Source organism: Somniosus microcephalus, chromosome 3, assembly GCF_052327205.1.
Source record: "Somniosus microcephalus isolate GS21.2 chromosome 3, FLI_Smic_1.0, whole genome shotgun sequence".
Classification (NCBI taxonomy): Eukaryota; Metazoa; Chordata; class Chondrichthyes; order Squaliformes; family Somniosidae; genus Somniosus; species Somniosus microcephalus.
The window spans coordinates 376,843,593-376,870,829 of NC_140989.1; the positions used below are offsets into that span (position 1 = coordinate 376,843,593).

At 49.2% G+C, this 27,237-nt stretch overlaps 1 protein-coding gene across 1 annotated transcript in view; it reads left to right on the plus strand.

The window, feature by feature from the left end:
- Positions 1–20,430, plus strand: part of LOC147122457 (netrin-G1-like) — a 33,941-nt gene extending 13,511 nt beyond the window's left edge. The window contains exons 3-5 of the mRNA XM_085983617.1: positions 304–330; positions 17,345–17,479; positions 19,723–20,430. Coding sequence (XP_085839743.1) covers positions 304–330; positions 17,345–17,479; positions 19,723–19,952 — 392 coding nt within the window. The 3' untranslated portion in view covers positions 19,953–20,430. The remainder of the gene's footprint in view (positions 1–303; positions 331–17,344; positions 17,480–19,722) is intronic.
- Positions 20,431–27,237: the final 6,807 nt, after the last annotated feature.

Below are 27,237 nucleotides of genomic sequence, written 5' to 3' on the forward strand. Positions count from 1 at the left end.
GACACCCTTACCTATTAACCCTGCGGACTTACACACTAATCACACGGAGTGGGAACGGAGCCACGGACTAACCTCAGGCTCACCTTCCGTCAGCTCTTTAGCAACTCTAGCTGGTGTGACCCAGGGCTGGTGTGAGCGCTCAGAGGATGCAGCCCGCCAATCCCCATCACTTCATTGTTCCTGAGTTTGAGTGAGGTCCATCTCATCAACACTCCATGTGATGGGTTGGATTAGTGTGTTTATGGAGACAGATTGTTAATCAGACGTCTCTCTAACTCTCTTTGTTTCTGTTTCCCTCTCCAGGCCTCCCTGACACCGTCGCGAGTGGCCGTAAGTAGGACCTACGCTCTCTGACCTGTGACCTGCTGATCCAGAGCCCATTTCAGTATCTGGAACAAACCCTTCCCTTCAAACCTCCCTCATCTCTCACTGACATGCAGCCGAGAGCGAGAGTCCCAAAGGCTGTGTTGCCTGCCCGGTGCCAGGGTTAAGGACATTTCCTCTGGGCTGGAGAGAAACTTAGAGTGGGAGGGGGAGGATCCAGTTGTCGTGGTCCATGCTGGTACAAATGACATAGATAGGACAAGGAAAGAGGTTCTGCTGAGGGAGTACGAGCAGCTAGGGGCCAAATTAAAAAACAGAACCACAAGGGTAATAATCTCTGGATTACTACCTGAGCCACGAACAAATTTGGCTAGGGTAAATAAAATCAAGAGTTAAATGCGTGGCTCAAAGACTGGTGTGGGAGAAATGGGTTTTGCTTCCTGGGACACTGGCATCAGTACTGGGACAGGAGAGAGCTGTTCCGTTGGGACGGACTTCACTTGGCCAGTGCTGGGACTAGAATCCTGGCGGATCGAATAACTAGGGCTGTAGAGAGGGCTTTAAACTAATTAGTGGGGGGGAGGTTTCAAGAGAGCGAAAAATAAAAATGTCAGCGGAGAAGGCAATAGAGCGAGGTAGCAGTGGGGGAATTAAAAACCAGAGCATGTCAGGAAGGGACAGAATGTATAAAGATAAAGTTAAAGTAGTAAACGGGGTAAAAGCAGGAATAAATTGTCACAAAACATATTTAAAAGTTCTTTATCTGAATGCACGCAGCATTCGTAACAAAATAGACGAGTTGACGGTACAAATAACTACACATGGGTATGATCTGGTGGCCATTACAGAAACATGGCTACAAGGTGACCATGACTGGGAACTAAACATCCAGGGGTATTTGACAATTAGGAAGGACAGACAGGAAGGAAAGGGAGGTGGGGTAGCTATGTTAATCAAGGATGGAATCACTGCAATAGTGAGAAATGATATTGGGTCAAAGGATCAGGATAGTGAAACAGTTTGGGTGGAGATAAGGAATAATAAGGGGAAAAAGTCACTAGTGGGCATTGTCAATAGGCGTCCTAACAGTTGCAACTCTATTGGTCGGAGTATAAATCAGGAAATAGTTGGGGCTTGTAATAAGGGAACAGCTATAATCATGGGGGATTTTAACTTTCATATTGACTGGACAAATCAAATTGGGCAGGGCAGCCTTGAGGAAGAGTTCATAGAGTGCATTAAGGACGGGTTCCTTGAGCAGTATGTTACTGAACCAACCAGGGGGCAGGCAATCTTGGATCTGGTCCTGTGTAATGAGACAGGATTAATAAAAAATGTCCTAGTAAAGGATCCCCTTGGAATGAGTGACCATAACATGGTTCAATTCCAAATTCAGTTGGAAGGTGAGAGATTTGAATCTCAAACCAGCGTACTATGCTTAAATAAAGGAGACTATGAAGGTATGAGAGCAGAGTTGACTAAAGTGGACTGGGAAAATAGATTAAGGTGTAAGACGGTACATGAGCAGTGGTGTACATTCAAGGAGATATTTCACAACTTTCAAGAAAAATATATTCCACTGAGGAAAAAGCGGCGTAAAAGAAAAGACAGCCATCCGTGGCTAAGTAAAGTAATAAAGGATAGTATCCGACTGAAAAGGGCATATAAAGTAGCCAAATCTAGGGGGAGGATAGAAGATTGGGAAGCATTTAAAAGCCAGCAAAGAATAACTAAAAGATTAATTAAGAAAGGGAAGATAGATTATGAAAGTAAACTAGCAAAAAATATAAAAACAGATAGCAAGATTTTCTAAAGTTATATAAAAAGAAAAAATGTCGCTAAAGTGAATGTTGGTCCCTTAGAGGACGAGACCGGGAAATTAGTAGTGGGGAACATGGAGATGGCAAAAATGCTGAACAAATATTTGGTATCAGTCTTTACAGTAGAGGACACTAAAAATATCCCAACACTGGACAAACAGGGGGCTATAGGGGGGGAGGAGCTAAACACGATTAAAATCACTAAGGAGATGGTACTCGGTAAGATAATCGGACTTAAGGCGGATAAATCCCTGGACCTGATGGCTTACATCCTAGAGTCTTGAGAGAAATAGCGGTAGGGATTGCGGATGCATTGGTGGTAATTTTCCAAAACTCCCTGGATTCAGGAACGGTCCCAGCAGATTGGAAAACTGCTAATGTAACACCCTTATTTAAAAAGGGAGGTAGACAAAAGGCTGGAAACTATGGACCAGTTAGCCTAACATCTGTGGTTGGTAAAATGTTGGAGTCCATTATTAAGGAAGCAGTAACAGGACATTTGGATAAGCATAATTTAATCGGACAGAGTCAGCATGGTTTTATGAAGGGGAAGTCATGTTTGACAAATTTGCTCGAATTCTTTGAGGATGTAACAAACAGGGTGGATAAAGGGGAACCAGTGGATGTGGTGTATTTGGACTTCCAAAAGGCATTTGACAAGGTGCCACACAAAAGATTACTGCACAAGATAAAAAATCACAGGACTGGGGGTAATATACTGGCATGGGTGGAAGATTGGCTATCTAACAGAAAACAGAGAGTTGGGATAAATGGTTCATTCTCGGGTTGGCAATCAGTAACTAGTGGTGTTCCGCAGGGGTCAGTGCTGGGACCCCAACTCTTTACAATCTATATTAACGATTTGGAGGAGGGGACCGAGTGCAACATATCCAAGTTTGCCGACGATACAAAGATGGGAGGGAAAGCAGTGAGTGAGGAGGACATAAAAAACCTGCAAAAGGACATAGACAGGCTAAGTAAGTGGGCAGAAATTTGGCAGATGGAATATAATGTTGGAAAGTGTGAGGTTATGCACTTTGGCAGAAAAAATCAAAGAGCAAGTTATTATCTAAATGGAGAGAAACTGCAAAGTGCTACAGTACAAAGGGATCTGGGGGTCCTGGTGCATGAAACACAGAAGGTTAGTATGCAGGTGCAGCAGGTGATCAGGAAGGCCAATGGAATCTTGGCTTTTATTGCAAGGGGGATGTAGTATAAAAGCAGGGAAGTCTTGCTTCAGTTATACAGGGTACTGGTGAGGCCACACCTGGAATATTGCGTACAGTTTTGGTTTCTATATTTAAGAAAAGATATACTTGCTCTCGAGGCGGTTCAGAGAAGGTTCACTCGGTTGATTCCGGAGATGAGGGGTTGACGTATGAGGAAAGGTTGAGTAGGTTGGGCCTCTAGTCATTGGAATTCAGAAGAATGAGAGGCGATCTTATCGAAACATATAAGATTGTGAGGGGGCTTGATCGGGTGGATGCGGGGAGGATGTTTCCACTGATGGGTGAGACTAGAACTAGGGGGCATAATCTTAGAATAAGGGGCTGCGCTTTCAAAACTGAGATGAGGAGAAACTTCTTCACTCAGAGGGTAGTAAATCTATGGAATTTGTTACCTCAGAGAGCTGTGGAAGCTGCGACATTAAATAAATTTAAAACGGAGATAGACAGTTTCCTAGCTGATAAGGGAATTAGGGGTTACGGGGAGCGGGCAGGGAAGTGGACGTGAGTCTAGGTTCGGATCAGCCATGATCCTATTGAATGGCGGAGCAGGCCCGAGGGGCCGTATGGCCTACTCCTGCTCCTACTTCTTATGTTCTTATGTCCGAGGAACAGGTGTAGGTGTGAGCAGGGGCCGAGTGTGAACAGGTTTAGGTGTGAACGGGGGCTGAGTGTGAACAGAGGCTGAGTGTGAACCAGTGTAGGTGTGAACATGCGGCTGAGTGTGAACAGGGGCTGACTGAACAGGTGTAGGTGTGAAGAGGGGCTGAGTGTGAGCAGGTGTAGGTGTGAAGAGGGGCTCAGTGAAGAGGGGCTGAGTGTGAAGAGGGGCTGAGTGTGAGCAGGTGCAGTTGTGAACAGGGCCTGAGCGTGAACAGGTGTAGGTGTGAACAGGGGCGGAGTGTGAACAGGGGCTGAGTGTGAGCAGGTGTAGTTGTGAACAGGGACTGCATGTGAACAGGTGTAGGTGTGAACAGGGGCTGAGTGTGAACAGGTATAGGTGTGAACAGGGGCTGAGTATGAGCAGGTGTAGGTGTGAGAAGGGTCTGAGTGTGAACAGGTGTAGGTGTGAGCAGGGTCTGAGTGTGAGCAGGTGTAGGTGTGAGCAGGTATAGGTGTGAACAGGTGTAGGTGTGAGAAGGTTCTGAGTGAGCAGGTATAGGTGTGAGCAGGTGTAGGTGTGAGCAGGGTCTGAGTGTGAGCAGATGTAGGTGTGAGCAGGGTCTGAGTGTGAACATGTGTAGGTGTGAGCAGTTGTAGGTGTGAGCAGGTGTAGGTGTGAGCAGGGGCTGAGTGTGAACATGTGTGGGTGTGAGCAGGGTCTGAGTGTGAGCAGGGTCTGAGTGTGAGCGGGGTCTGAGTGTGAGCGGGGTCTGAGTGTGAGCAGGGTCTGAGTGTGAGCAGGGTCTGAGTGTGAGCGGGGGCTGGGATCAGGAGTCTGCTTGTTCCTGTATCTATGGAGTAAAGTATAATCTCCTCGAGCGGTGCAGCAGATACGAAGCAGGGAAGTTGTAATATTTACGATGCACATCTTAGCTGAGAGGAAAGTGCTTCTTAACTCTGTCTCAGTGAGAACAGTCAGTGGGAAGTGGAGGGAGTATTTGTAGAAAGCCGTTTGGTTGCTGAGCCCGAGATCAATGGGGACCTGTTGTAATCCCGTTATCCCAGATACAGAAATGGGAGCTGGGTGAGTGTCTCGGCCTCAATCTGTTCCCCTTTGTTCCCGGATTTTGCATCAACTCGTTCCCGTTTATTTAACCCTTCACACGCTGTCCATGTCATTCCAAACCATCCGTCACAGTAAACCCCCAAACCAGCCCCACACTGGCCGGGAGCAGAGTGACCATAACTCCCCACACTGACCGGGAGTGACCATAACTCCCCATACTGACCGGGAGTGACCGCAACTCCCTACATTGACCGGGAGTGACCATAACTCCCCACACTGACCGGGAGTGACCATAACTCCCCATACTGACCAGGAGTGACCATAACTCCCCATACTGACTGGGTGCAGAGTGACCATAACTCGCCACACTGACCGGGAGTGACCGCAACTCCCCACACTGACCGGGAGTGACCATAACTCCCCATACTGACCGGGCATGACCACAATTCCCCATACTGACCGGGAGTGACCATAACTCCCCATACTGACCGGGCATGACCACAATTCCCCATACTGACCGGGAGTGACCATAACTCCCCACACTGACTAGGAGTGACCCTAATTCCCCATACTGACCGGGAGTGACCATAACTCCCCATACTGACCGGGAGTGACCGTAACTCCCCATACTGACCGGGAGTGACTGTAACTCCCCATACTGACCAGGAGTGACCGTAACTCCCCATACTGACCAGGAGTGACCATAACTCCCCACACTGACCGGGAGTGACCATAACTCCCCACCCTGACTGCGAGTGACTGTAACTCCCCATACTGACTGCGAGTGACCATAACTCCCCATACTGACTGGGAGTGACCATAACTCCCCACACTGACCGGGAGTGACCATAACTCCCCGTACTGACTGGGAGTGACCATAACTCCCCATACTGACCGGGAGTGACCGTAACTCCCCATACTGACCGGGAGTGACCATAACTCCCCATACTGACCGGGAATGACCATAACTCCCCATACTGACCAGGAGTGACCATAACGCCCCACACTGACCAGCAGTGACCATAACTCCCCACACTGACCGGGACTGGGGGACTGGGGCACTTTGGGCATCTATGAAACGTTACACTTTGACACCAAACCTGCCCCTATCCTGCCCAGGGTCAGCCAGAACCTACAGGAAGAAACAGACACTCAAACCTTCCTCACCGACACGAGGTTAACCAAAGATAAACTAGTTCTAATGTCTGGCGATGAATCTCCATTTTGTGCTGAGTTACTGAGCGTGTTGTTGCTGGATTGAGCCTCGCTGAATAGTAACAGGGAGACTCAGTCACATCCTGCATTACACAGTTTGCCTTTCAAACTCAACCTACTCGAATGTACCGAAATCCCATAATAACAGCCTGTCACCGGCCTCACCCCATAAAATCATCGGCTCCGCGGACCAGATTCCCACGAATTAGTGATCGATCCGCTTCGAGCTACAACACAGGCAGTGAGTAGACCCGGAGAAGCGACTGATTGAGTCGACATTGGCTCCCGGTCCAGCGACACCTCCAATTTATAATTCTCATCCTCACGTTCAAATCCCTCCATGGTCTCGCCCCTCCCTGTCTCTGTAACCTCCTCCAGCCATAATACCCTCCGAGATCTCTTCACTCCTCCAGCCATAAGACCTTCCAATGGTCAAGCATCTCATCACTAGACGTCGTGAACCCAGAGCAGGGTAAGAACTCTCATATAGTGGTCACTCAGTACTGCCCCTCCGACAGTGCAGCGCTCCCTCAGTACTGCCCCTCCGACAGTGCAGCTCTCCCTCAGTACTGACCCTCCGACAGTGCAGCGCTCCCTCAGAACTGCCCCTCCAAGAGTGCAGCACTCCCTCAGTGCTGCCCCTCCGACAGTGCAGCACTCCCTCAGAACTGCCCCTCCGAGAGTGCAGCACTCCCTCAGTACTGCCCCTCTGACAGTGCAGTGCTCCATCAGTACTGCCCCTCCGACAGTGCAGCGCTACCTCCGTACTGCTCCTCCGACAGCGCAGCACTCCCTCAGTACTACCCCTCCGACAGAGCAGCTCACCCTCAGTACTGCCCCTCTGACAGTGCAGCGCTCCCTCAGTACTGCCCCTCCGGCAGTGCAGCACTCCCTCAGAACTGCCCCTCTGACAGTGCAGCGCTCCCTCAGTACTGCCCCTCCGACAGTGCAGCACTCCCTCAGTACTGCCCCTCTGACAGTGCAGCACTCCCTCAGTACTGCCCCTCCGACAGTGCAGCACTCCCTCAGTACTGCCCCTCCGACAGTGCAGCACTCCCTCAGTACTGCCCCTCCGACAGTGCATGCTCCCTCAGTACTGCCCCTCCGACAGTGCAGCACTCCCTCAGTACTGCCCCTCCGACAGTGCAGTGCTCACTCAGTACTTACCCTCCGACAGTGCAGCGCTCCCTCAGTACTTACCCTCCGACAGTGCAGCACTCCCTCAGTGAGTTTTAATCTAAAGTCTGTTCAACTCTTTCATACAGCTTTTACAGGAGACATGATGCTGTGATGCATCTAGAACGAAACCAAAACTAAACTAACTGCCTTGCTTCTCTCGGTCACATGCCCTCTGCTGGTCAGGCACAAGCAATCAATACATGCAATCATGCTATTAAGGCATCATAATCGACCAGGCAAATACCATCTCTATTTGCTGATATCATTACATCTCCTTTTCTTAAAACAAAAGTATTTTACTTTTAACTAACAACATGTTTTCTTTGTATTAATCTGCATTTTAACTGTAACACTTAATGAACTTACATTATCATTATCATGATCAAGGTTTTTTAACCTTGCTTTGTGTGTTCACATGAAATATGTCAATACACTAGAACTTGAAGAAAGAATAAGATAACATTACTTCCTTCTATAACAATAGTCCTTAAATTTGCTCAGTGAGTCTCTCAGGAGGCTTCACGTGTCTTGAGGATTTTCTGATTGATTGTCCTTGAATCTGAGTTGTTGCCTCAGATGATTGGTTCTCAGCTGTGTGATCAGGTTGTTCAACAGTATCAGTCTCTTGACCTGCTGTGGCTGGTCCCATGAGAAGATCTCGACGATTTCTTCTCAGAACAGCACCCTCATCTGTCTGAATGGTGTATGATCTTGGTTGAACTTCACTCAGGACAGTTCCCTTCTGAGTCCATGTGTTTGTTTTGTCTTTGAACCTTACTTGGTCACCAGTGTGGAGTTCAGGTAGGTTTTGTGTTCCTCTGTCATAGTAGTACTTTTGCTTTTCTTTCTGTTGCTCTTTGAACTTCCTCACTTTCTCCCCCTCTTTTGTTTTCAGGAGGTTCTCCGGGATGGGTAGGTTTGACCTTAGCCGACGTCCCATCAGGAGTTGGGCTGGTGACATACCACACTCGAGCGGCGTTGTGCGGTATACAAGCATGCTCTGGTAGAAGTCAGTTCTACTGTCTTTTGCCTTGTACATCAGTCTTTTCACTGTCTGGACCGATTTTTCCACTAGTCCATTGGACTGTGGAAAGTGAGGACTTGACGTTGTGTGGACAAAGTCCCACTCTTTGGCAAAGTGTCGGAAACTTGCATTGTAAAACTGAGGTCCGTTGTCTGTGAAGACCTCGCTTGCCACGCCATGTCTGGAGAATATGGCTTTCATACATGTTATCACAGCATCTGCAGTGGTGGTGTGCAGTCTACAAACCTCTGGATACAGGGAGTAATAGTCTGTGACTACAAGATAGTCCTTCCCTTGACATACGAATAGGTCAGCGCCTACCTTCTGGTAAGGTCTGTCTGGTGCTGGGTGTGGCTTTAGTTGTTCTACCGGATTGCTTGCTCGATATTTCAGGCATATTGTGCAGTTTGACACCTCATTTGTCACATCTTGGTTGATTCGTGGCCAGTACATCACCTCTCGTGCTCTTTTCTTACACTTTTCGATTCCCAGATGTCCTCCATGGATCTTTTTTAGCATCTCTCTTCTCAGACTCTTTGGGATAACTATTTTACTTCCTTTGTAGATGATGTCTTCGACCACTGATAGTTCCGCCCTGCAGTTCCAGTACTCTGCTATATCAGGTGAGCAGTCTTGCTTCATGTTGGGCCATCCATCCAAGATGCTTTTTCTCAGTCGTCTCATTGTTTCATCTTTGTTTGTCTCAGTCTTTATGAGCTCCATTTTTGCATCTGCTATGGGCAGTGCACTTGTGATCATGTCCACGTAGGCGTTCGCTTTGTCATCCATTGTGGTGTTTGCGGGCTCACTTGGGTCTACAGCTCTGGACAACATGTCTGCTGTATACATCAGCTTACCCGGTGTGTACGCAACATTCAGTGTATAGCGTTGCAGCCTGATCATCATTCTTTGTATTCTAAGCGGACAGCTATTTAGTGGCTTTTGGAACAATGCAATCAAGGGCTTATGGTCAGCCTCTACACTGATTGCTTGTCCTGCCACAAACTGGTGAAATCTTTCACAGGCGTATGTGATGCTGAGCAGCTCCTTTTCTATTTGAGCATATCGCGTCTCCGCATCTGTCATTGAGCGCGATGCATATGCAATAGGTTGCCAGTAGTCATATTGTTGCAGAAGAACGGCACCGAGCCCACTCTGTGATGCATCTGATGATATCTTGATGGGTCTCGCTGGGTCATAAAACCTCAGAACTGGTTCCTCTGTGAGCAGTTTCTTTAGATCGCTCCATGACTTCTCATGCTCATGATTCCATTCCCATTCTATGTTCTTTTCAGTTAGTCTTCTCAGTGGCGCCATCTTTTCTGAGAGGTTGGATATGAATTTCCCCATGTAGTTGATCATTCCATTAAACCTCTGCACGTCCTTTTTGCATTGTGGCTTTGGCATATTCTCAATGGCGGACACCTTTCTGGGATCTGGTCTGATGCCCTCACTGCTAAGGATATCTCCCACGAATGTCAGTTCTGTCACCCCGAGCTGGCATTTCTCTCTATTCAGCTTCAGGTTTGTTTTCCTTGTTGCTTCCAGCAATTTTTTCATTCTCTCGTCATGCTCAGTTCTCGTGGTTCCCCATACTATGATGTCATCCATTGATGTATCAACTCCCTCCAGGTACTCATAGATCATATGGATAGTCTTGTGATACACTTCAGGAGCTGAGGCAATGCCAAATGGTAACCTTAGGAATCTGTATCTGCCAAATGGACTGTTGAACGTGCACAGTCTTGAACTTGCTTCATCCAGCTTCATCTGCCAAAATCCTGATGATGCTTCTAACTTGCTGAAATATTTTGCATTTGCAAACTGTGCCATGATTTCCTCACGTGTAGGAAGCTTGAAGTGCTCTCTCTTTATTGCTCTGTTTAGATCTCTTGGATCCAGGCAAATTCTGAGCTTTCCATTCTTTTTGTCCACTACGACGAGGGAACTCACCCACTCAGTTGGCTCATCTATCTTCTGAATCACGTTCAGGCTTTCCATCCTGTCCAACTCTGCCTTCAGTTGCTTTTGAAGAGCAAACGGAACTTTTCTGCATGGATGTATGACCGGTGTCATACTTTTATCTACTCTGATCGTGTGTTCTCCTGGAATGCAGCCTAGACCCTTAAATAGGTCGTTGTACTCTTTCATGAGTTCATCATTGACTGTCTCTCCTTCGCTTTCCACAACGAGGACTCTCTTTACCAGGTTCAGTCTCTCACAGGCTTTTAAACCTAGTATGGCTTGCACATCCTTTGGCACCACGATTAATGCTAGCGTGTGCTCTCTGTCCTTGTGTGTTACTTTGACAATGCATCTTCCTTTCACTGGCATATCAGTACTTGAGTATCCTGTCACTTTCACTTTTATTCCATGTATCTTTGGTCTGGGTCTAATTTTCTTAAAATCAGTCTCTGATATCACATTAACTTGTGCTCCAGTATCCAATTTAAATGGAATGTGTATGTCATTCACTTTTAGTGTCAACATCCAGTCTCTTTCTTCTTTTTTGTTTTCAGACACAACATCTACATAGAACTCCTCTATGTCGCTTTCATCTACTGCATGGACCTTGCTTTGTTGCACTTGGTTCTTGCAGCAACGGGCATAATGGTTGTTCTTGTTGCAACTATTGCATGTTTTACCATATGCTGGACACTTTCTTGGTGTATGCTGTGTACCGCATCGACTACATGTCTTTCGATTGTCCCTTTCATTTTTGTTCGCTGGCCACGCCTCTTTTTTCACATTGGCGCTCTTTTTGTTAAACGGTTTGTATCCGTTCATTCTCACTGCATCCACGTTGCAGCTATTGTCACTGAACAGCTCCTTTGCCTGCAACTTCACAGTCTCTGTAGCCCTACACAGTGCTATGGCTTTTCCCAGGTCTAGATCTTGCTCTCTTAGCAGTCTTTCCCTTAGACCATTATCTGGAATACCACACACCAGTCTGTCTTTTATCAGCGAGTCTGTCAGTCCCCCAGATTCACACGATTTGCTTCGGTTTTTCAGTTCAGTCACATACTGATCAATAGTCTCACCCGTTTTCTGTACACATGTGAAAAATCTGTGCCTCTCAAACGTCACGTTACGTTTAGGTATGCAGTAGGCCTCAAACTGTTCCATTATTTTATCTAGCTTCATTTTGTCTCCATTAACAGCGAATGTGAAGTTATTATACACCTCCACCGCTTCATCACCCACGACATGTAAGAACAGTGACGATTTCCTTTTATTACTTTTCTCAGCAGCTCCGATTGCTGATAAATACAACCCCACACGTTGTTTTAAACTTCTCCAATTTTCAGCCACATTACCTGTCAACTGAAGCGTCGCCGGTGGGTGTAAACCTTCCATTTTTCACTTCATTAGCTATTCTCCAATGGTAAGCAACGATGTTCTCTTTTGGCTTGCTAATTTGTGGAGAGCTGATTTAACTTCAGTTTTTTTTTTCTCTTCATCTCTGTCAATCGCTTCTGACACCATGTATCGATTTCTTTGTGGGTTCAATGATGAGACATTTATGAAAGAGAATGGCCTAGAAATTGAGTTTGCGCTGCGCCAGGGCTTTAGCGCCGGAAGTTAGCGCCGGCGCTAAGTCCCTTTGCGCGCGCCAAAAATTCAGTAGCGCCGCGCCCAAACGGCTGCCGGCGCTACTGAAGGGTTTTAGCGCCTGAAAACTGACGCGCCGCATTGCGGCGCTATTCCGGCGCTGCGGCGCCCGCTGCGGTGCGGCAGGCTCGGGAAGTGCAGGCCTCCTCCTTCCGTTAAGGAGGAGCTGCCTGCACCCGGCCGCGGCCCGTGCAAATCTCTGCAAAAATGAGCCCGGCACCTCGGACAAGTGCCGGGCTTGCATCTGTTCCGGGGGGGGGAGAAGTCCGGGGAGGGAGCTGCGGGCAGGCGGCCGGCGGGAAAGCGGCCGGCCGCCACGCCTCCTTAAAGCGCCGGCGCAGACTCCGGCAACACTCGTTTGCCGGAGTCTTAGTTGCGGCTGCCACTGGCGAGGCGGCCGCAACTGAATTTCGGCTTGGGGCCGGGTTACCACGGCAACCGGGATGCTGCGCACACCGATGACGTCATCGGTGCCGGCGCAGCGCTACCGGTCTACCGCCGCGGAAGGGCCCCAGGCAATTTAGGAACCGGCGCCAATTGCAGCGCTAGGCCCTCTAGCGCCGCAAAATCGGTGCTAAGGGCACTGAATTTCTAGGCCAATGAGTTTTAATCTAAAGTCTGTTCAACTCTTTATACAGCATTTCAGGAGACATCAAGCTAGTGATGCATCTAGAACGAAACTGAAACTAAACTAACTGCCTTGCTTCTCTCGGTCACATGCCCTCTGCTGGTCAGGCACAAGCAATCAATACATGCAATCATGCTATTAAGGCATCATAATCGAACAGGCAAATACCATCTCTATTTGCTGATATCATTACACTCAGTACTTCCCCTCCGACAGTGCGGCACACCCTCAGTACTGCCCCTCCGACAGTGCAGCACTCCCTCAGTACTGCCCCTCCGACAGTGCGGCACACCCTCAGTACTGCCCCTCTGACAGTGCAGCACTCCCTCAGTACTGCCCCTCCGACAGTGCAGCACTCCCTCAGTGCTGTCCCTCCGACAGTGCAGCACTCCCTCAGTACTGCCCCTCTGACAGTGCAGCGCTTCCTCAGTACAGCATTAGTGTCGGTCTGGATTATGGGCTTGAGTCTCTGCAGTGAGACTTGAACCCACGACCTTCTGACTCCGAGGCGAGAGTGCTGCCCACTGAGCCACGGCTGAAAGGCCCCTAACTTGGCAGCACTGTATATAACCCGGCACAGGACTCTATAAACCCGGGATTGGGACCATCCATTGCCATCTGCCTGATTCACTGCAAACCGTAACTAGCCGGGAGTCTGATGTTCTCCCCTCACTGCTAAAAGCCTCAGTGTTCCCTCCCTCCCATTCCAGCCATTTCCTCCCCACCTCTCATTCCTGCAGCATGTGACCCTCTCGCAGTCTGCGACCCGTCTACGTCCTGTCTACGTGCCGTCTACACTCTCTGTCTTTTCCTTGCAAGACTGCGAATGCTTTGGCCACTCGAACCGGTGCAGTTACCTCGAGCTGCTCTCCACCGCCATTTGCGTGAGCTGTAAGCACAACACTAGAGGGCGACACTGCCAGTTATGCCGGCTGGGCTTCCACCGAAACCCTTCAGCACAGCTGGACCACCACAACGTTTGCCTCGGTCAGTTCCTGTTACAATCTCCGCTCTCGCCTCCTTCCTTCACCCTTCTGCTTTCAGCCCGAAACAAGAGAAAGAAACAAAGAAAATACCTTCGATAGGGCTGAGCAAAAGGGTGTCGGAAATCAGCTCCCCTTTCCCCAGTGACTAGGCCCCAACCCAGCCTTTCCCTAGCAACGAGGCCTGGTCCAGCCTTTCCCTAGTGATGAGGCCTGGTCCAGTCTTTCCCTAGTGATGAGGCCTGGTCCAGCCTTTCCCTAGCGATGAGGCCTGGTCCAGCCTTTCCCTAGCGATGAGGCCTGGTCCAGGCTTTCCCCAGCGATGAGGCCTGGTCCAGCCTTTCCCTAGCGATGAGGCCTGGTCCAACCTTTCCCTAGCGATGAGGCCTGGTCCAGCCTTTCCCTAGCATAGAAGATAGGAGCAGGAGTAGGCCATTCGGCCCCTCGAGCCTGCTCCGCCATTCAATGAGATCATGGCTGATCATCCAAATTCAGTACCCTGTCCCTGCCTTCTCCCCATATCCCTTGATCCCTTTAGCCTTAAGAAATATATCCAACTCTTTCTTGAATATATTTAAAGACTTGGCCTCAACCGCCTTCTGTGGTAGAGAATTCCACAGGTTCACCACTCTCTGGGTGAAGAAATTCTTCCTCATCTCTGTCCTAAATGGCTTACCTCTTATCCTTAGCCTGTGACCCCTGGTTCTGGACTCCCTGACCATTGGGAATATTCTACCTGCATCTAGTCTGTCCAGACCTGTCAGAATGTTATATGTTTCGATGAGGTCCCCTCTCATTCTTCTAAACTCCAGCGAGTATAAGCCCAATCGACCCAATCTCTCCTCATACATCATTCCTGCCATCCCAGGTATCAGTCTTGTGAATCTTCGCTGAATTCCCTCCATGGCAAGAACATCCTTCCTCAGATAAGGTGACCAAAACAGCACACAGTACTCAAGGTGTGGTCTCACCAAGGCCCTGTACAACTGCAGCAGGACATCCTTGCTCCTGTACTCAAACCTATTTGCTATGAAGGCCAACATACCATTTGCCTTCTTCACCACCTGCTGCACCTGCATGCTTACCTTCAGCGACTGGTGCACAAGGCCTGGCCCTTGCTTTGTTGAGGTGAATCGAAAGCCCTGTGTTTTGCCGATATAATCGTTGCCTCCCTGTCTCCATTGTTTTTCAGGAATTTGTATTTTGTTTGTGATCTCGGTAAACGACCACACAGAATTACACAGAATGTACAGCACAGAAACAGGCCATTCATAGGAACATAGAAACAGGAGGAGGCCATTCAGCCCTGCGAGCTGGTTCCACCATCCAGTTTGATCAGGGCTGATCTGTATCGTAACTCAATCAACCCGCCTTGGTTCCGTAACCCTTAATGCCCTTACCCAACAAAAATCCATCAATCTCAGTTCTGAAATTTCCAATTGACCCCCAGCCTCAACAGCTCTCTGAGGGAGAGAGTTCCAGATTCCCACTGCCCTTTGTGTGAAGAAGTGCTTCCTGACATCACCCCTGAACGGCCTGGCTCTAATTTTAAGGTTCTGCCCCCTTGTTCTGGACTCCCCCCACCAGAGGAAATAGTTTCGCTCTATCGACCCGATCAACTCCTTTAATCATCTTAAACACCTCGATTAGATCACCCTTTAACTCAGGGGAATACAAGCCCAGTCTGTGCAACCTGGCCTCAGAATTTAACCCTTTTAGCCCCGGTGTCAGTCTGGTGAATCTGGGCCGCTCCCCCTCCAAGGCCAGTCTATCCTTCCTGAGGGTCGGGGCCCAGAACAAATAGAATCATAGAAAGTTACAGCACGGAAGGAGGCCATTCGGCCCATCGTGTCCACGCCGGCCAACAAAGAGCTATCCAGCCTAATCCCACTTCCCAGCTCTTGGTCCGTAGCCCTGCAGGTTACAGCATCCCAAGTGCACATCCAGGTACTTTTTAAATGTGGTTCGGGTTCCTGCCTCTACCACCCTTTCAGGCAGTGAGTTCCAGACCCCCACAACCCTCTGGGTGAAGACATTTCCCCTCAAATCCCCTCTAAATCTTCCACCAATTACTTTAAATCTGTGCCCCCTGGTTTTTGACCCCTCTGCTAAGGGAAACAGGTCCTTTCTATCCACTCTATCTATGCCCCTCATAATTTTATACACCTCAATAAGGTCTCCCCTCAGCCTCCTCTGTTCCAAGGAACACAGACCCAGCCTATCCAGTCTTTCCTCATAGCTAAGATTCTCTACTCCCAGCAACATCCTTGTAAATCTCCTCTGTACCCTCTCTAGTGCAATCACATCTTTCCTGTAATGTGGTGACCAGAACTGCACGCAGTACTCTAGCTGAGGCCTAACTAGTGTTTTATACAGTTGAAGCATAACTCCCCTGCTCTTATATTCTATGCCACGGCTAATAAAGGCAAGCATTCCGTATGCCTTCTTAACCACCTTATCTACCTGGCCTGCTACCCTCAGTGATCTGTGGACATGCACTCCAAGGTCCCTTTGTTCCTCTACACTACTCAGTGTCCTACCATTTAACGTGTATTCCCTTTCCTTGTTAGCCTTCCCCAAATGCATTACCTCACACTTCTCCGGACTGAATTCCATTTGCCACTGTTCTGCCCACCTGACCAATTTATTGATATCTTCCTGCAGTCTACAGCTGAACGCAGGGTCCAGATGCAGTCTATCCAGAGCTCTGTGCAGCTGGAACATAACTTCCTCCCCTTTGTGTTCCAGCCCCCGAGAGAAAGGCCAACATTCCATCAGCCTTTCTCATTAGTTTTTGTACCTGTCCACGAGCTTTTAGCCCAACTGGTCCGTGCCGGTGTTTCTGCTCCACTCGAGCCTCCTCCCGTCCTTCCTCATCTCACCCTATCACCATATCCTTCTATTCCCTTCTCCCTCATGTGTTTATCCAGCTTCCCCTTCAATACATCTGTGCTATTCTCCTCAACCACTCCCTGTGGGAGCGAGTTCCACATTCGCACCACTCTCTGGGTAAAGAAGGTTCTCCTGAATTACCGATGGGATTTATTAGTGACGATCTTATATTTATCGCCCCTAGTTTTCGACTCCCCACAAATAGAAACATCTTCTCTACGTCTACCCGATCAAACCCCTTCATAATCTTAAAGACCTCGATCAGGTCCCCCCTCAATCTTCTCTTTTCTGGAGAAAAGAGCCCCAGCCTGTTCAGTCTTTCCTGATAGTTATAACCTCGCAGTTCTGGGATCATCCATGTGAATCTTATTTTGCACCTTCTCCAGTGCCTCTATATCCTTTTTATAATATGGAGACCAGAACTGTGCAGAGTGCTCCAAGTGCGGTCTAACCAAGGTTCGATACAAGTTTAACATCACTTCTGTGCTTGTGAATTCTACCCTCTAGTGATGAACCCAGTGCTTGGTTTGCTTTTTCGGGCCTTGTTAACCTGTGTTAATTCTGTGCCGTGGCCCCAGGGAGTGGAGCACGGGCCGTGTGCAGTCAGTGTGTGGGGGATTGAAGCTGTTTGTAAAGTGTTGGAGACTTGTTTCACCCCCAGAGTCTGACCCTTCCTTGTCCCGGCTCGCACTCATTCCTGTGGCTGAGGTTGTGTCGATGTGTTTTATGGGGAACAGCCATGTGCAGTGTGTGTGTTGTCTTGTTTCTGCAGACTGTAAGTGTCACCCTGATGGCTCGCTCCACCATCGCTGTAATGACACGGGATATTGTGACTGTAAGGAGGGGGCAACAGGGCCCAAGTGTGACAAGTGCCTGCCCGGATATTACTGGCACAGGGGCTGTCGAGGTAAGTAACCGTTCCAGCACCAGCCCCTCCCCTCACTCCGCCCCAGCTTCTGTGTGTCAGGGTCAGCAGAGTATCCGATAGCAGAGATACCGTGGGGGGAATCACAGAGGCTTTTAGTGAGTGAACCCTCCTGGACCCTCCCATCACCCGCCACACAATTAGTGGCACAGCTCCTCGCAAAGGGAGGTCTGGAGTTCAGTGAGGGACGTTTCATAGAATCTCACAGCACAGGAGGAGGCCATTCGGCCCATCGTGCCTGTGCCGGCTCTTTGAAAGAGCTCTCCAATTAGTCCCACTCCCTGCTCTTTCCCACAGCCCTGCAAATTTTTCCTTGTTTCCCTTTTCAAGGATTTCTCCAATTCCCTTTTGAAAGTTACTGTTGAATCTGCTTCCACCGCCCTTTCAGGCAGCACATTCCAGATCACAACAACTCGCTGTAAAAACATTCTCCTCATCTCCCCTCTGGTTCTTTTGCCAATTCCCTTCACTCTGTGTCCGCTGGTTACCGACCCTCCTGCCACTGGAAACAGTTGCTCCTTATTTACTCGATCAAAACTCGTCATCATTTTGAGCAGTTCTATCAAATCTCCCCTTAACCTTCTCTGCTCTAAGGAGAACAATCCCAGCTTCCCCAGTCTCTCCACATAACTGAAGTCCCTCATCCCTGGCACCATTCTAGTAAATCTCTGCACCCTCTCCAAGGCCCTGACACCCTTCCTAAAGTGTGGTGCCCAGAATTGGCCACAATAATTGGACACAGACTTTAATCCTCAGTCTCACCTTAGGTATTTAATCATTAATTTATTCCCATTCACACATCCCCCCTGTGCTCGCTGAGCTACATTGGCTGCTTATGTGGCTCTGCGCCAACTTTTCTCTTATTTACGCTCCTGTGAAGCACCTTGGGACGTTTTACTATGTTAAAGGCGCTATATAAATGCAAGTTGTTGTTAAATAGAATCTACAGCACTCTTATCGATATTGAAATTCATTGGCCATTTACTCGCCCATTCTACGAGTTTATTCATGTTTTCCTGTATTTTGTCGCAGTCATTCTCTGTATTAACTACACCCCCACAATCTGGTGTCATCCACAAATTCTAAAAATATATTTCCGATTCCCGAGTCCAAATCGTTTCTGTAAATAGTGAACAACGGTGGTCCCAGCACCGATCCTTCTGGAACACCACTTCCCAGCTTTTGCCAGTCTGAGTAATTACCTTTAATTCTCTGTTTTTTGTTTTGTAGCCAGCTTGTTATCCATTCTGCTACTTCTCCCCTGACTCCGCATGCTCTGACCTTAGTCAAGACTCTACTGCACGATACTTTATCCAAGGCCTTTTGAAAATCCGAATATATTACATCTACTACGTTACCCTTGTCTCCCCTTTCTGTTACTTCTTCAAATAATTCAATAGGCCTGGTCAAGCATGACCTTCCCTTTTGGAATCCTTGCTGACTAATCTTCATTATATTTTCAGATTCTAGATGGTTTTCTATCACATCTTTGAGTAAGAATCTTTCCCACCACCGACGATAAGCTAATTGGTCTATAGTTCCCTGGACTTGTTCTACCTCCCTTTTTAAATCTCGGAATCACATCAGCTATCCGCCAGTCCTTTGGCACTATTCCCTTTTCTAATGAATCTTTATATATATGTAACAGTGCCCCTGCTATCTCGTCCCTAACCTCTTTTAATATGCACGGATACAATCCACCCGGACCAGGGGTTTTATCCTCTCTGAGTTTGATCAGTTTATCAATTATCTCCCCCTTTCCATCTTCAATGTCTTTCTATCTTTTTTGCTCTATTCCTCTAGTGTCATGTCCACCATGTTAATCTCCCTGGGAAACACCGAGGCAAAGTCATGATTCAATATTGCTGCCATTTTGCTGTCATTACCTGTCAGTTTATCGTGTGTATCCCTCAGTGGCCCGATCCCAATCCTGATTTTCCTTTTGTTATTTATGTGTCTGGAGAATACTTTACTGTTGCTTTTGATATTCCATGAAAATTTGGAGTTCCTCTTTCCTAATTGTTTCTTCACTTCTTTCCTCGCCTCTTCGTGTTCCCTTTTACAATCCGGGCTGACTATTCTTTATTATATTCTGGGTTTCGAGATGTTTCTCTAATAAAATGTTGTTGTGACAGTGAGAGCCTGGGAGCGGTGAGAGTTGAACCAATCTGGAAGGTGGGGAGATGGTCAATGAGCTGATCTTTCTTTTCTCTGGCCTCTTGCAGCGGGCGTGTGCGATAACTTGCTGACACGGTGTCAGAACGGAGGAGTGTGTGAGGACAATGGGAGGTGTCGGTGCCTCGCTCCCTACACCGGACTCCTGTGTGAGAAAGGCCAGTGCGGGGAGGAAGCGGGAGGGTGCGTCTCCCAATCCCCACGGGAGCCCACCTTACACCGGCTGCTGCTGTCGCTGACTGCGCTGCTAACCTCCGCTAACGGCCGCCCGCCGCTCTGACCCGCTTCCAGCGCCATGGCCGCTCACGGGAAGGTGCGAAGAGCGCAGGAGAATCCAGCCTTTACTGCGTCGCCGTTAGAACACGCTCCCCTCCCCCGACCCCCCGGGAAAGGCAAACTGGAGCCGAGGCCGGAGCCCAGCCACCCACCCAGCCCGACTGGATCTGAGAGCCCGGAAGGAATGGGCAGTCAGTGGGGACTGGACTCTCTCACTCCCCGCGGGCCCGAGGCAGCTGCTAATATTCATTCTGCAATCGCCAGCCGCTCGGCCCATGTCCAGCTTTGGGACAAAGAAAGAAAGAAAGGACTTGGATTTCTACAGAGCCTTTCACCCCCTCAGGACGTCCCAAAGCGCTTCACAGACAATGAAGAACTTTACAGCAAACAGCAATGTGAGAATCAGCAGACAATCTGTTTTACTGATGTTGGTGGAGGAATAAATATTGTCCAGGACTCCGGGGAGAACTCCCCTGCTCTTCTTCCAAATAGTGTCCTGGGATCTTTTACATCCACCTGAGAGAGCAGACGGGGCCTCGGTTTAACGTCTCATCCGAAAGACGGCACCTCCGACAGTGCAGCACTCCCTCAGTACTGCCCCTCCGACAGTGCAGCACTCCCTCAGTACTGCCCCTCCGACAGTGCAGCACTCCTTCAGTACTGCCCCTCCGACAGTGCAGCACTCCCTTAGTACTGCCCCTCTGACAGTGCAGCGCTCCCTCAGTACTGTCCCTCCGACAGTGCAGCGCTCCCTCAGTACTGCCCCGCCGACAGTGCAGTGCTCCCTCAGTACTGACTCTCCGACAATGCAGCGCTCCCTCAGTACTCCCCCTCCGACAGTGCAGCGCTCCCTCAGTACTGCCCCTCCGACAGTGCAGCACTCCTTCAGTACTGCCCCTCCAACAGTGCAGCGCTCCCTCAGTACTGTCCCTCCGACAGTGCAGCGCTCCCTCAGTACTGCCCCGCCGACAGTGCAGTGCTCCCTCAGTACTGACTCTCCGACAATGCAGCGCTCCCTCAGTACTCCCCCTCCGACAGTGCAGCACTCCCTCAGTACTGACTCTCCGACAGTGCAGCGCTCCCTCAGTACTGCACTGGGATTTTGTGCTCAAGTCTCGAGTGCGATTTGAACCCACGACCTTCTGACCCAGAGGCGAGAGTGCTGCCCACTGATCCACGGCTGACACCTGACAATTGGAGCGAGAAAAGGAGGCAATCTAATTGTATGTGAAGAATAAAATACGGTGAATGTTCAGGTAAACTCTGACCTGTGACCCTTGACTGACCAGCTTGAGAAATGATCCAATTTGCCCTGAGTTTATTTTACACAGAGGCTTCGAAGCTTCTACAATAAAATAGAAGCGAGATTGTGTCCTGAAAATATTTCAGTCGATGGTGCACTAGACAGGGACATTAATCATCATTTATTTCTTGTTCCGGAGAATCTCTTCCTGGCCTGTCTCGGGAACTCTAGTAGAATATTTCCTGGTTTCAAGGAATTATCGTCAAAGCCCCTTTATCTGACGTTTCACAGATTAAATTTGAAAAGTCACTCACCGGTTTCAGAGTGTCTCCACTGGGCACTTTTATCTCAATTGAACGCTCCGCTCTTGCTGAACAGATTGTTTAAAGATTTATAGGCAGATTTAAAATTTGCTTGTTGCTGATAACAGACAATGATTTGCACTTTGTGGAAGACTGCCCAGGTATGTCCTGTCCACAAAAAGCAGGACAAATCCAATCTGGCCAATTACCGCCCCATCAGTCTACTCTCAATTATCAGCAACGTGATGGACGGTGTCATCGACAGTGCTATCAAGCAGCACTTACTCACCAATAACCTGCTCACTGATGCCCAGTTTGGGTTCCGCCAAGACTACTCGGCTCCCAACCTCATTACAGCCTTGATCCAAACATGGACAAAGGAGCTGAATTCCAGAGGTGAGGTAAGAGTGACTGCCCTTGACATCAAGGCAGCATTTGACCAAGTGTGGCATCAAGTAGCCCTAGTAAAACTGAAGTCAATGGGAATTGGGGGGAAAACTCTCCATTGGCTGGAGTCATACCTAGTACAAAGGAAGATGGTTGTGGTGGTTGAAGGACAATCATCACAGCCCCAGGACATTGTTGCAAGAGTTCCTTAGGGCAGTGTCCTAGGCCCAACCATCTACATCTGCTTCATCAATGACCTTCTGTCCAACATAAGGTCAGAAGTGGGGATGTTTGTTGATGACTGCGCAGTGTTCAGTGCCATTCACAACTCCTCAGATAATGAAGCAGTCCATGCCTGCATGCAACCAGACCTGGACGATGTTCAGGCTTGGGCTGATAAGTAACAGGTAACATTCGCGTCACACAAGTGCCAGGCAATGACTATCTCGAACAAGCGAGAGTCTAACCACCTCCCCTTGATATTCAACGACATTACCATCGCCGAATCCCCACTATCATCATCCTGGGGGTCATCATTGACCAGAAACTTAACTGGACCAGCCAAATAAATACTGGGGCAACAAGAGCAGACCAGAGGCTGGGTATTCTGTGGTGAGTGTCTCACCTCCTGACTCCCCAAAGCCTTTCCACCATTTACAAGGTACAAGTAAGGAGTGTGATGGAATACTCTCCACTTACCTGGATTAGTGCAGCTCCAACAACACTCAAGAAGCTCGACACCATCCAGGACAAAGCAGCCCACTTAATTGGCAACCCATCCACCACCTTAAACATTCACTCTCTCCACCACCGGCGTATCATTTCTGCAGTGTGTACCATCTACAAGATGCACTGCAGCAACTCGCCAAGGTTTCTTCGGCAGCACCTCCCAAACCCACGACCTCTTCCACCAAGAAGGACAAGGGCAGCAGGCGCATGGGAACACCACCACCTCCAAGTTCCCCTCCAAGTCACACACCATCCTGACTTAGAAGTATATCGTCGCTGGGTCAAAATCCTGGAACTCCCTCCCTAACAGCACTGTGGGAGTACCTTCACCACACGGACTGCAGCGGTTCAAGAAGGCGGCTCACCACCACCTTCTCAGGGCAACTAGCGATGGGCAATAAACACTGGTCTTGCCAGTGACGCCCACATCCCATATAGGAATTTTTTTTAAACTTTCGATTCGAGCCATTCCACATGGACTGGAAGTGGAACCCAGTGTTTGGGGGAAATTATTTCCCTTTTTACGGTTTTGAAGAGCTGTCTCTGTTGGGTGGCTTTGCATCAAAAGGTTTTGTGTCCTAACTCGCACCAAGTCCCGTTCACCCATCACCCCCTGTGCTCGCTGACCCACATTGGCTCCCGGTCGCGCAACACCTCCAATTTAAAATTCTCATCCTCTTGTTCGAATCACTCCATGGCCTCGCCCCTCCCTATTTCTGTAACCTCCTCCCTCCCTATCTCTGTAACCTCCTCCCTCCCTATCTCTGTAACCTCGGCCCTACCTATCTCTGTAACCTCCTCCCTCCCTATCTCTGTAACCACCTCCCTCCCTATCTCTGTAACCTCCTCCCTCCCTATCTCTGTAACCTCCTCCCTCCCTATCTCTGTAACCGCCTCCCTCCCTATCTCTGTAACCTCCTCCCTCCCTATCTCTGTAACTTCCTCCCTCCCTATCTCTGTAACCTCCTCCCTCCCTATCTCTGTAACCTTGCCCCTCCCTATCTCTGTAACCTCCTCCCTCCCTATCTCTGTAACCTCCTCCCCCCATCTCTGTAACCTCCTCCCTCCCTATCTCTGTAACCTCCTCCCTCCCTATCTCTGTAACCTCCTCCCTCCCTATCTCTGTAACCTCCTCCCTCCCTATCTCTGTAACCTCCTCCCTCCCTATCTCTGTAACCTCCTCCCTCCCTATCTCTGTAACTTCCTCCCTCCCTATCTCTGTAACCTCCTCCCTCCCTATCTCTGTAACCTCGCCCCTCCCTATCACTGTAACCTCCTCCCTCCCTATCTCTGTAAACTCCTCCCTCCCTATCTCTGTAACCTTGCCCCTCCCTATCTCTGTAACCTCACCTCTCCCTATCTCTGTAACCTGCTCCCTCCCTATCTCTGTAACCTCCCTCCCTATCTCTGTAACCTCACCTCTCCCTATCTCTGTAACCTGCTCCCTCCCTATCTCTGTAACCACCTCCCTCCCTATCTCTGTAACCTCCCCCCTCCCTATCTCTGTAACCTCCTCCCTCCCTATCTCCGTAATCTTGCCCCTCCCTATCTCTGTAACCTCGCCCCTCCCTATCTCTGTAACCTCCTCCCTCCCTATCTCTGTAACCTCCTCGCTCCCTATCTCTGTAACCTCCTCCCTCCCTATCTCTGTAACCTCCTCCCTCCCTATCTCTGTAACCACCTCCCTCCCTATCTCTGTAACCTCCTCCCTCCCTATCTCTGTAACCTCCTCCCTCCCTATCTCTGTAACCTCCTCCCTCCCTATCTCTGTAACCTCCTCCCTCCCTATCTCTGTAAACTCCTCCCTCCCTATCTCTGTAACATCCTCCCTCCCTATTTCTGTAACCTCCTCCCTCCCTATATCTGTAACCTCCTCCCTCCCTATCTCTGTAACCTCCTCCCTTCCTATCACTGTAACCTGCTCCCTCCCTATCTCTGTAACCTCCTCCCTCCCTATCACTGTAACCTCCTCCCTCCCTATCACTGTAACCTCCTCCCTCCCTATCTCTGTAACCTCCTCCCTCCCTATCTCTGTAACCTCCTCCCTCCCTATCTCTGTAACCTCCTCCCTCCCTATCTCTGTAACCTCCTCCCTCCCTATCTCTGTAACCACACCCCTCCCTATCTCTGTAACCTCGCCCCTCCCTATCTCTGTAACCTCCTCCCTCCCTATCTCTGTAACCTCCTCCCTCCCTATTTCTGTAACCTCGCCCCTCCCTATCTCTGTGACCTCCTCCCTATCTCTCTAAACTCCTCCCTCCCTATCTCTGTAACCTCCTCCCTCCCTATCTCTGTAACCTCCTCCAGCTCCACAACCCTCCGAGATCTCTGAGCTCCTCCAATTCTGGCCTCTTGTCCATCCCCCAGTCCCTTTGCTCCACCATTGCCGGCCGTGCCTTCAGCTGCCTGGGCCCTGAGCTCTGGAATTCCCTCCCTATATCTCTCCATCTCTCCTCCTTTAAGATGCTCCATAAAAACTCACCTGCCCGAATATCTCCTGATGTGGCTCGGTGTCAAATATTCTCTGATTTACGCTCCTGTGAAGCTCCTTGGGATGTTTTACTACATTAATGGCGCTATATAAATGCAAGTTGTTGCAGTGAGTTGCACGATGCACAGGCTGTGAGTGAGAATCTCCCTTTTTCTCGGTTCAAATGTTATCGGCTTATGATGAAGCAACAATCTGTATGTGGGAAATCCTTTACCAGTTTCCCAGCCCTCGGTAAGGGAGGGGCTTAACCGACCATATTGAGGCCGAGGTTTGTCTTCCAGTCACTATTTTTAGATGTTGTGGGTCCAAAATCGCAGAAATAAAATGAACCCAACTTCCTGCTGGAGATCCACCCAATCCGCTTCAAGAAAGAAAGGCTGGCATTTCTATAGCGCCGCCCACAACAAAAACAACTTGCATTTCTATAGTGCTGCCCACAACAACAACAACTTGCATTTCTGTAGCACCGCCCACAACAACAACTTGCATTTCTATAGCGCCACCCACAACAACAACTTGCATTTCTATAGCTCCGCCCACAACAACAACTTGCATTTCTATAGCTCCGCCCACAACAACTTGCATTTCTGTAGCGCCGCCCGCAACAACAACTTGCATTTCTATAGCGCCGCCCACAACAACTTGCATTTCTATAGTGCTGCCCACAACAACAACTTGCATTTCTATAGTGCCACCCACAACAACAACAACTTGCATTTCTATAGTGCCGCCCACAACAACAACTTGCATTTCTATAGTGCCGCCCACAACAGCAACAACTTGCATTTCTATAGTGCCGCCCACAACAACAACTTGCATTTCTGAAGCGCCGCCCACAACAACAATAATTGCATTTCTATAGCGCCACCCACAACAACAACAACTTGCATTGCTATAGCGCCGCCCACAACAACAACTTGCATTTCTATAGTGCCGCCCACAACAAATTGCATTTCTATAGTACCGCCCACAACAACAACTTGCATTTCTATAGCGTCGCCCACAACAACAACTTGCATTTCTATAGCGCCGCCCACAACAACAACAAATTGCATTTCTATAGTGCCGCCCACAACAACAAATTGCATTTCTATAGTGCCACCCACAACAACTTGCATTTCTATAGCGCCGCCCACAACAACTTGCATTTCTATAGCGCCACCCACAACAACAACTTGCATTTCTATAGCGCCGCCCACAACAACTTGCATTTCTATAGCGCCACCCACAACAATAACTTGCATTTCTACAGTGCCGCCCAAAACAACAACAACTTGCCTTTCTATAGCGCCTATATTGTAGTGAAACATCCCAGGGTGCTTCACAGGAGCGATTATCAAACCACATTTGACACCGAGCCACACGAGGAGATATTCGGGCAGATGAGCAAAAGCTGGGTCAAAGAGGTCGGTTTAAAAAGCATCTTAAAGAAGGAGAGAGAGGAGGAGAGATTTAGGGAGGGAATTCCAGAGCCTGGGGCCCAGGCAGCTGAAGGCACGGCCACCAATGGTGGAGCGATTATAATCAGGGATACACGTAGGCCAGAATTGGTGGAGCGCGGAGATCTCAAAATGTTGTCGGGCTTGAGGAGGTTACAGAGAGAGAGAGGACTCAGGACTTTACTGCTAATGAAGTAATTTTGAAGTGTAGTCACTGCTGTAATGTTGGAAAAACGGCAGGCAATTTTATGCACAGCAAGCTCCCACAAAGAGCGATTAAATAAATGATCAGATCAGCTGTTTTAGGTGTTGGTTGAGGGATAAATATTGGCCCCAGGACACCGGGGAGAATTCACCTGCTCTTCTTCAAAATAGCGCAGAGAGATCATTTACATCCACCTGAGAGGGCAGACAGGGTCTGGGCTCTACGTCTCATCTGAAAGACCGCATCTCCGACAGTGCAGTGCTCCCTCAGTACCGCCCCTCAGACAGTGTAGCGCTCCCTCAGTACTGCCCCTCCGACAGTGCGGTGCTCCCTCAGTACTGCCCCTCTGACAGTGCAGCACTCCCTCAGAATTGCCCCCCCGACAGTGCAGCACTCCGTCAGTACTGCCCCTCCGACAGTGCAGCGCTCCCGCAGTACTGCCGTCCGGCAGTGCAGCGCTCCCTCAGTACTGACCCTCTGACAGTGCAGCGCT